At 40.7% G+C, this 11,078-nt stretch overlaps 1 protein-coding gene across 1 annotated transcript in view; it reads right to left on the reverse strand.

Annotated features, from left to right (window-relative positions):
• The window catches only part of LOC148115988 (vomeronasal type-2 receptor 26-like), a 38,765-nt gene extending 30,367 nt beyond the window's left edge, over positions 1–8,398 (reverse strand). Inside the window, exons 1-6 of the mRNA XM_087885347.1 lie at positions 8,341–8,398; positions 4,758–5,007; positions 3,385–3,676; positions 2,455–2,742; positions 1,930–2,247; positions 644–871 (exon numbers count right to left, since the gene is read on the reverse strand). Of these exons, the coding sequence (XP_087741473.1) occupies positions 644–871; positions 1,930–2,247; positions 2,455–2,742; positions 3,385–3,676; positions 4,758–5,007; positions 8,341–8,398 (1,434 nt within the window). The remainder of the gene's footprint in view (positions 1–643; positions 872–1,929; positions 2,248–2,454; positions 2,743–3,384; positions 3,677–4,757; positions 5,008–8,340) is intronic.
• Positions 8,399–11,078: the final 2,680 nt, after the last annotated feature.

Below are 11,078 nucleotides of genomic sequence, written 5' to 3' on the forward strand. Positions count from 1 at the left end.
TACCCTGACTTTGACCATCTGGCTCCTCGTTTAACTTCCATGATAATTTCTTTTCATTTATTATGCAAAAAAGAGATCATTTTTAAAACAGCCATGTCTACTTAAAAAAAAACGTTTATAGACCTCACGAAACCTTGCCCCATTTCTGGCATCACCCACCTTCTATGGTGGAGATGGTTCCTTCTGCACAAGGACGACAATCATAGCAGCAGATGGGCTTCCCTTCTTGAGCCACCTTCATGAATCCAGTGCGACAGCTTTCCCCACATGTAGAAGGAGGGAAGGGCTGAGGAGAGAAAAAGAAATAAAACTCTGGATAGTGAGATGGGTGGCATACATAAAATACAATAATTGTTCAGTGACATATTGCATGGACATTTCGTTTTGGCTTGGTAGAACACATCATTTGAATGAGTAGCTCAGTCTACCACCTTTTCCATAAACTGAGTGAATAGTTTGCATGAAAATGGAAGATTATTGTTCATGACCATCTGAATAGCCAATAAAGAAATTCTCACTCTTGAGGATCTGGTCAGCTGATGTGAAAACTCAAAGGCAATGAAAACAACCGCCCACCTATCCCAAAACTTTTTCTCCCCCGTTATTGCCATCTTCAGTGGAATAAAATAAATAATACTCCCACCTTCCTCAGCATTTCCACCTGTGAGATCCTCTCCTGGTCAATGGATAATATAAAATCCTGGGATTTCCGTTTTTCTAGACTCCCAGATTTCACTCTCCTGACAGATTTGTTGGGGAAAGCAATAGAGTTCACAATGTCCAGGTCAGCTGTAAGGTCTCCTTTCTCATCCAAATAGACTCCTTGTATGGAATTATTGTAAAAGGTGGAGCTTTGAAGGAAGGGATGAAGCTGAAAAGAAAATGAGATAAATGAAAAATTTATGTCATTAATGGTCCTTTGGAAAGACCTCCTTGCTCTGTGTTGGGAAGGGGGATATTTCTCTCTCTCGGCTGAAAAAGCAGGTTTTAAAGTCAGATTCAATCTTGGGTAGCAAAATATCCATAAGCAGAGGAATAATAACAGCTGTTAGCTTAATGTCATTGTCTTTTAATTACGGGGCCAAATTTATATATATCTTTTTAATAGTATTTTAATGTTTGTAGTCTAGGTTTTTATTTGGCTGAACACTGCCCTGAGTCCTCACGGAGGAAAGCGGTATATAAATTTGATATAAAATAAAATAAAAAAATGTTTAAATACATAGAGCAGAATCATGACTGTATATTTGTATATTTGAGTTTCATCTTCAAGTTCTGGCCTTCTAAAGAGCAGTCAAGGTTGATCTCCTCTAGGACTGACCGGTTTGATCGCCTTGCAGTCCAAGGGACTCTCAGGAGTCTTCTCCATCATTAGAGTTCAGAGGCCTCCATTCTATTACTCTATTCTAAAAATAGTTAAGCTTTAAAGATTCACCATTCAGGTTTTCCTTTAACTTTTTAGTTTTTAGATTTCTCTCTTGTCTTTTATCATTAACGGCATAAATAAAATAGGTATCTTCATTATTCTTATTTTCCTGTGTTCTTCTTCAGAGTTGATATTGGTTCACCATATCTTTCTTCTGGCTGCTAGTCATACCTTTCTCAGATTTGAGAGAATTAGCTGATTGTGTCTAACAGTCTAATGTTTGACCTAAAGTTGTCTTCTCATTTATACCACCTCATCAGTTTGAGGAAAAATGAATGGCTGAAGAATCAAGCTATTAATGTACCTTAAAATTAAAATAAGAACATATTGCCTAAAGAAAAAAAGAAAGAGGAAATGGAAAAGAAACTAAAGGGAATAGAATTATATAAGATTTGTATTTCATGATAATTTAGTTTTTCCTGCCAGAATAAATAACCAAGGCATCCACTTATCAAACTATTTCCCAAATTTGGAGGAAAAATGTCTAATGGGGAAAAAAATACCTGCCAAGCCTTCAGCCTTGTAGCTTCCACCTTCACACTCCTGTTCCTCGCTGATCTCTTGCGTGTGGCTACGTGAGCTGAATTTAAGGCCCTTCCCACAGCCCAGATCGTGTTGTAGATGAGATAGCTGTCCACGGTAAGTATCCGATCAATGTCCTCTTTCCTCAGAGACACCAGTTCTTCTGTCTGTCTACACCGTCTCCAGACTTTTAGTGAAAAGGCATTCTTTGTGGATGAACATCTAAAGGTTTTCTCCATAAAGTCAACTAGGATGATTTTAAAGATATTAAAAGCATCATCGTTTGCCCATTCCCTTTTCTTTATCACAAAAGAGAAAATGCCAACTATGTGTTTCAAGGGATCCCCCCTACCCTTCAAATCAGGACTCAAATCCCAGTGTGCTGTGGTGATCCAGACTTTACCTACAACATGTTTTGAAAGATATGTAAGTATCGAATCTATAATTCTTATTCCTGTCAAAAATGAACTGGTCTCTGAACCATAAACAAAGACATTGACTTTTACCCATGTGTAATATTGATCTGAATTAACATTCATATCCGCAACATTCAGGGTAAATCTTTGATATATAACTGCACAAATGCCATTCCTTAACATCAAAGGAGCCATTGTCTTCATGAACCTCTGTCCCTGGTCAGTTTCTGGAGCCACGAGACCAACCAAGGTCCACTTGAAATAGAGGAGAAGCTGGACCATCCCTGGATACTGGACTCCTTCGGCAGGGAGCATCGGGTAGAAGAAAGGAAACTGAGTTTTATCCCCCATAATCCTAGAAGCAAAGCTATAGTAGATCTGAAAGAAATGAAGGATGGTGTTTTATATGTTACAAGCAAAATTCAAGTTCTACCTTTTCCATAAAAAAGCTCTGCTTTTCATTTGCAGAGGACCCCTTATTCAAAGTTGCATAACTGTCAGATCCGTGTATTTGCCATTCTTTGTGGAAGAAGTGGGGGAGGAGTGTTGGAGTTATCACATTTAGTTCTTTTCCTATGTGTCCTAAGTATCCAATTTCTTGCTTGGTCCTCTTTGTATAAACTTTAACCAAATTTATAACCGTTGCCTGGCACCAGGAATGCCTGGAGAATTCTCACATCTTGGGAAATGAAAGGGGAGGGGGGGAACGGGTGGATTGTAAGATGACCCTGAAAAGCTCTTTGTATCTGTTTCTCAGAGAGGCTGGTACAGTTATCTTCACACCAGTGGATTGGTTGGAATCCATATCGGAAGGTGGGGAGGGGGTCCCTAATTTCCTTTATCCTGAACTGAATGCCCTGAATGCCCTGAGAGAATGCTTTGAGTTTTGACTTGCTTTCATCCCTTACAATAAAAGGTTCCTTTTGAAATACAAAGTTCTCAAGAGTACGTATTTCTTTGAAGGGGGGAGAAACTGGTCCTTACGATAACTCAAAAACGGTCTCTGCAAGAAAGACACACCTGAGGGATTTTGTAGGTGCCCAACATGGTGGAAATCTGGATGGAGCTGCCAGTCTCAGAGTCTTCCAGAACAGCTACTGTGTTTCTGTGCCTTCCACATCTGTAGTTGGGCACATTGGCCTCCCCATCTGAAAGCAGGTCCAGCAAAGGATCTGTAGTCATTTCCACCTTGTAGAAATTGTCATAGATATTATAACCCAGGGTGATGTTGGGTAAGAGGTGGCCCTTCTGGTTAATGTCCTCGACAGCAAAAAGGTAGGGCATAAATTTCCAATGAAACTTCGGTGTTTTTCTGCAGGTACAAATGGATCAATGAAAATAACATTTAGCTTTCATTCCATGGTAATACATCATTTAACACGCTCAATCACCATTTTGCTTCCAAACTGTTTATAATAATCCAATATATTTATTTTTTAAAAAAGAATAAAAACATGTTTTATTATTATTTTTATTTTTTATTATAAACATAGTAATATTGAAAAGTCACAACTTCAGTTTCATGTGCTGGACTTCTAGCATTTTGATCCATATTTGAAAAACTGCTTCCAAATTTTGGTAAACATGGTTGATATACCCAAGTTGTTAAAGACCAGATTATTATAAACTTGATGTTCATATACTTTAAGCTGTTAAAGACCAGATTATTTTTAGTGTTTTGGGTAGAGTTCAGGTTGAGCCCCTTTACTATGGAGCTTTGTTGGTTATTTTTTGTTGTTCTGGGGGTTTTCTATCATTCTTTTCCTGTTTTCCATTACTTTGTTTAATTGGAAATCATCCACGGACACCTGGATTATGAACTGTATAAACAAGTAAATAAGTAGAGCAATCAATGAACCAACCAATTTATTTCTTCCTTTCTAAAAATAATAATAATAATAAAATCTTTTTGGTCCCTGGCATGAATTCATGAATCAAAATGAGATATATTTTCCCTTTCCATAAATTCCTATGTTCTTAATTCAAAGACATTAATCCCAGAAGCAAAGTTTACTGGAGAAAAACAATGGTGGAGTTATCTCTGATGCATATCAGAAAATATAGCATTCTATTGTACTTGGACCAGGTCTCCCACAAATACCAGCTCAGCTCTGGAGTGGGGTGGAAGAGAGATTTCATTATTTCTTCTGTGTCTGCACTTTAGCTTTGCTCGTAGCAAAGAATGGATAGTGGATGGGGGGAAATATCATGATTTGGTTTTTATACTTTAAAGTTTGAAATGTGTTTCATGATCTGCAGTGTGCAACAGGGAGCCCAAGATGGGATCAGAAGGAAGCTAGCAAAGAGGCGAGATCAGGAGAGATCACTTTGTGTTTTTAAAGGGCAAGACATTTATTGAAGTGACTGTAACGATTGCAGGACAATTCACTTACCTGTAGAATTTTGTTGAAGGACTCCTATCAAAGTTTAATAATTGAAACCTAGCATTCATTGCAGAGACTATGCCACTAATCATATAATCTCCTGGCTTGTAATGATGCTGTGGGTCCACCTCACTCTGGTGCAGAGTCAGGAGGCATTTGGCTTTGTGCATTACACCAGATCCCGATGGCCACAGAATCAGCACGAAGAGAAGCAGCAGCAACATGTATTGTGTTCCTGACTGAGCCTTCTCTGTGTCACCTGCTTTTTAAGAGCGAAAAAGAAGAGCTGGAAGAAACCAAAATCTCTTTCCTGGCAGAAGTTTCAGATCTGATCACAGTCAGCCAAGAGACATCAGCAGAATCAGCCCTGATGGCACAATGTTTATAAGGCAGTACTGCAGGCCACTTCTGCTGACTGCTGGCTTCCAGCAATCCGGCAATTCAAATCTCCCTAGGCTGAAGGTTGACTCAGCCTTCTGTCCTTCCCAGGTGGGTAAAATGAGGATCCAGATTGTTGGGGGCAATATGCTGACTCTGTAAAACCACTTAGAGCGGTCTGTAAAGCACTGTGACCCAGTAAATCAGTCCAACTGCTATTGCTATTGCTCTAATACTACCCTGAGATTTGCTTTCTGTCTCCAGAGACATTGACCTACTGAGAATTTCAGAGACAGACTTCATCCAACATTGCTTGTGAGTCTGATAATTGACATCAAAATGATTTCTGACACATTTGTGCTAATATTTTGGGGAATTTTGCAGAAAGGTCTCTAGAGTCCTAACATAAAGACAACAAATAAATCACTATGATTCTGATAATTGAATGGAAAAGAACTTTCAGCTCTCTGAACCCTGGATGAGGGAAAGGGCTAAAGGGAGAACTCCCAGATATGGCTCCAAACTTTGAAGATGGGCCATGAGGGAGACTAAAGAGGTTGGCTCAAATCTTTAGAATAAAATACTTTCAGAAAAACTGGGATAAAGAGAGATTTTTCTCTGAAATGCTAAAGGGTCTCCTGCCTAAGCAGGGGGTTGGACTAGAAGACCTCCAAGGTCCCCTTTGTTATTCTATTTTAGTGTCTTATTATCAGGTAAATCAGAATTGAGTTGGACGGGACTTTGGAGATCTTTTAGTCCAAGCTCCCGCCTGGACTATTGTAATGCTCTCTACATGGGGCTCCCCTTGAGGAGCACGCGGAGGCTCCAACTGGCGCAGAGTGCAGCCGCGCGGGTGGTTATGGGAGCAACATGGCGCTCCCGTGTAACACCTTTCCTGCGCGAGCTGCACTGGCTCCCGGTGGTCTTCCGTGTGCGCTTCAAGGTTTTGGTGACCACCTTTAAAGCGCTCCATGGCTTAGGACCTGGTTATTTACAGGACCACCTACTACCACAAATAGCCTCCCACCGGCCAGTGCGCTCTCATAGAGAGGGTCTCCTCCGGGTGCCATCAGCCAAGCAGTGTTGACTGGCGGCCCCCAGGGGGATGGCCTTCTCTGTGGGGGCACCCACTATCTGGAACGAGCTCCCCCCGGAGATACGGAGAATCTCGGATCTGCGCACCTTCCGCCGTGCTCTTAAGACCCTTATTCCAGCAAGCCGGCCTGGCCTAATTTTTCTCCCCTTTCTTTTAAATTTTAAATTTTAAATTTTAATTTGTTTTAAATTTATTGGGATTTTAATTGTCGTGGGCTAATATTATTTAATTTGGTTTTAAATTGTTCTTAACTTTTGTATTTCTGTATTTTATCTTGTGCTTGTTCACTGCCCTGAGTCCTTCGGGAGTAGGGCAGTATACAAATTTAATAAAACAAACAAACAAACAAAACAAACCTCCTGCTCAACCTCCTGGCTTTTCGTCTGTTTACCCCCCCCCCCCAGTGGTGGATTTCAAATGTTTTTATTACTGGTTTTGTGGGCGTGGCTTGGTGCATGGCTTGGTGGGCGTGGCAGGGGAAGGTTAATGCAAAATACCCATTTTCTCCCGATCGGCTGGGACTCAGGAGGCAGACAATAGATGGGGGTGGGGGCAGTCAGTGGTATTTGCCGGTTCTCTGAACTACTCAAAATTTCCGCTACCGGTTCTCCAGAACTGGTCAGAACCTCTTGATTTTACTACTTTACTCGCCACTTATCCTTCCCATTAAATTTAACAAATTCTTGAAGAGAACTTTTGCTCAGTATGAGCTGCATCAACCTTTTGACTTCAGGTTCTTCAAGTGCCACTCAATTAAGACTTCTCTTTTGCTTATACTTTCTTGTGGAGCTGAACTAACCTGCTTGTTTTCTGTATTTCATTTGTAAATATTACCCACACATTATGTGTCAGCTCGGAAACCGCTGACACAATGATACCAAAGTCAGGGTGCCTGCAGTCATTCCAGGAGCCCTAGAGACTCACATCCAGAAACTTAGTTTGCACTCTGAAAATCAATTCATTGTTGAAGTAGAAACACGGTTCATTTGATTTTTTTAAATTTCTGAATATCAACATGCTAAATACTGTGTCTTGAAATCATCACTTCATCTTTTGGGGAACCTTCTCCACAAAAATTCATTTGACTTTATTACTTTGACATTAAATATTCTTTCCAATTGAGATTTGGGCTTTGGAAAATTACGTGGCATTTAGGGATGATGATTTATCCTGGAAGACTAGCACCAGAGGCCAAGATGGAGAAGATCTGGAAAGCCCATTTTTAGCCCATTCCCAGGAAGGGGACTCAGGGCAGGTCCCTCCAGACTGTCTAGAGAGGGGTACCCTTTCCATGGGCTCAAGTTGACTTTTCTGCCTTCCCATGGAAATCCTGCCTATGAAAATCCCACAGTAAAAATTGAACTGCTTTGCTTCATACAAATATCACTATTCAACTTGCCAATGAGCTGGGGGGAGAAAAGGGTGAAATGAAAAGCCGAGAATGTGTGCACAGACCGTGAGACCCTGGAAACCATCAAGGTCATGACTGCAGGTGCTTGAGGAGAAGGTGGACTGTTCCCATAACAAACAGGTGTCTCATACTTAGATAATGTGTTCCCCCAGGGGTGGAGAGAAAGGGAAGCTATTGTTTTAATGAGGAAAACATTTGAATGGGAAAACTAGAACCGGTTTTGATCCTTCAGTACCAAAATGGTGTATCCAATAAAGTTTTACTTTGGGGCATTCAAGCTCCTGAGAGTGTTTACTTGTTTTGGGTGCGCTGGTCAGACAGTTGACACCAGGGGTGAAATGCTCCCGGTTAGGAGCGGCTCAGGCAAGTAGGTAGCGATGATGGCCGGTGGTTCGGAGAATCGGTAGCAATGGCAGCTGGCAGCTCTGCCCACCTGCCCCATTCCCTGGACTTGGGGGAATGCACCATTCCCGGACTCCTACTGCTCACCTTTCTCCCGCGGCTGGCTGTCAGGGAGGCAAGTGCCTGAAAGGTACCAGAGTTGCTCACTCTCCTTCTGGAATGAGCCACTCTGGTTCATGCACTGGCTGCCCAACCGCACATCATTTATTTAATTCAGCGACAGGTTGGGTGTGCGCTTGCACAGTCGGCGCGTGGACCAGAGTGGCTCATTCAAGAAGGAGAGTGAGCGGGCTTCTTGTTGGCACTGCCGGCGTCGCGGATGGTCTTTTTGGACCGCCAGCCCCGCAATTCCGTTGGAGCCATTCTGACAGCGTTAATCAGCTGTCAGATGGCTTGAAAACCTCTCCTTTGGGAGAAGAAGGAGAGGAGAGCCGGTGGGCAAGTAATTCCAGGGGCTTGGAGGGTGAGAGCTCCCCACTCAGCCCACTGAAGCTCCGGATCCGTGGCGACTCCGTTTAAATGGAGCCAGACACCGGCGACCGACTCTGTTGTCAAAAAGAAGATTAATTGATTTCAAAAGCAGACAGAACGGAAGTAGGAGAACAAGGTTTTGCAAGTATGATGCTTAACTCCTGGGATACATTGTTTCTACTTGATTTTGCTGAGCTGGAGGTGGAAATGGCGTCTTCGTTGTAAAAGTGAAAGTTAGAAATGAAAGTGCTTGTTAACAGATTTGTGCTCAGAGACTGAATTTAAGCTGCTGGGATTTGAGAGCTGGGTGTAGAAAAGACTATCTTGCTTGATAAATTACAAATAAATCTGAGAAAGCTGTTCAAGAGATTTTATGGCTCTGAAAAGAAAAATTCTTTTAAAATAATATGGCTTCCAAGCAAGGAGTTGGTGGAGGCTCTCTAATGGCGTCAGAAATGGCACAGAGAACTGATTCACAGAGCCAGGAGGATTTTTTCAGAGACCTTACAGAATTTATAAAGGAAGCCATGAATAACCAAATTGTAATTATTAATAACCTAACAGCAATCATAGAACAAAAATTTATAGAACCGGTGGAGGATATAAAAGCAATGGAGGATATTTTTGAAGGAAAGCACAATGACAATGTAGGAGACATTTTGACCAAAACAGAGAAGCTGGAACTGGCTGGCCCTCAAGAATCTTCAAACTTTCCTCCTGCCCTTTTGGAATTAACTGACAGAACTTTTCAAAAATATAATTTGGAGCAGAAAGAAGAAGAAACTGACCAGCCCTACGAGGTTTCGGAGGATAAAGAAGATTTGGCAGAGGCTCTCACACAATTAATTGAAATGCAACAACTGGACTTTTCTTTGCAAACTGATCGAGTTAATTCTTTGTTCTATGAACTGACTGATTATATAAGCAAGAAGAGTCTATATGGGGGCTCTAAATCAGAGGAAATGGTTCCAAGAAATGGACACATTTTAAAGATACATCAACCCCCAGTTAAAATTCTAAACCTCCTCAAAATAAAAGTAGGAGGGAAGAAGAAAGACTGTGTCAGGGCATTTATTAATCCCATGTTTGGCTCTGGGACTAATTACCCTGGTTTAAAGGAGGAGATGAATCGAGGCTTATTCCAAGTTGCACTATTCTGATAAAGAAACGCGAAGAAGGTTTCTAATAAAACTCATTTATTTGTTATAAAGAAAATAAAACACCTCACTAACTAAGAAAAGTTAATTGTTACATTTTGGAAGTAATTCTTGCCGGCTATCTGAGCCGGACCTCTGGCAAGAGAACAAAGGAAAAGTGTGAGAAGCAAGGAATGTGGGTGGATACGGAAACACGTAGCTTACTGATAAGAAGTTGGCAAAGCTACGGAGAGTCTGACAGTCCAGAAATAATGAGCTCAGCTGGTAAATAAAATAACGCAGTGACATTCCCCTTCTTTTGCCAGTTGAGCAAATATCAGTACATCATCAAATAAGGCACATCTTCTCATGCAGATACTCGTGTTGAGCTGCTGGAAGTGGTTTGTTGAGCATATCAGCAATTTGATCATGTATAGATACATATTGCATTTTGACAAAACCTTTTTTCACTAAATGTTTTATGTTTTGGTAACGGATGTCAATGTGTCTGGACCTAGAACCTGTGAAATGTGATTCAGAAATATAAACCACCGATTCATTGTCTTCCATCACTGTGATCGGTCAGATCGGGTGTGTCCAGATATCTGTGACTAAAGCATCAAACCAAGTTAGAGAATTACATGCATCTGAAACACAAGCATATTCAGCTTGAGTAGATGAACAAGAAACAAAATTCTGTTTAAGTACTTGCCAATAAACAGGACATCCATTTAAGAACATCATATAACCTGAAGTACTTTTACGTGATTTCTTATCACTTGCCCAATCAGAATCTGCATAACAACATAATTCTGCATAATCAGTATGTGTTGGTTCTAACAATAACTTCATGTGTTTAGTGTATTTTAGGTATCTCAATAATTTCTTAATGCATGTCCAATGAAACTGTTTTGCCTTACCTACGTGTCGAGATAAGAGATTAACACTAAGTGCAATGTTGGGTCTGGTCCAACTACTAATGTACAATAGTGACCCAATGACTGAACGATAAAGTGTTTGATCCTCGAACTCAGGACTTTCTTCGTGTGTCAAGTTATGAAAATCTGTTTGCATGGGTGTCTTTGTTGTGTTAGCATCTTTCATGTTGCAATGATGCAAAATTTGTTCAATTTTATCTTCTTGTGAAAGACTAAACCCCTTCTGTGTTTTTTCAATCTGAACACCTAAATAAGTGCTAATGTGACCTAATGATTTCAATGTGAAGTATCTCTGCAAAGCTTTGGCAAAAATTTCACTCATTTGCTTATTTGGACCAATATAAACAATATCATCAACATAAACAAGAACTATCTCATATGCATTGTTAGATCTTTTTGTGAACACGCACTCATCAGTTTCGGACTTAATAAAGCCCATTGAATTTAGTTTGTCAGTAAGACATAAATACCACATTAAACCAGATTGTTTCAGACCAT

The sequence above is a fragment of the Pantherophis guttatus genome, chromosome 2 (genome assembly GCF_059756535.1).
Source record: "Pantherophis guttatus breed Tessera chromosome 2, ASM5975653v1, whole genome shotgun sequence".
NCBI classification, from domain to species: domain Eukaryota; kingdom Metazoa; phylum Chordata; class Lepidosauria; order Squamata; family Colubridae; genus Pantherophis; species Pantherophis guttatus.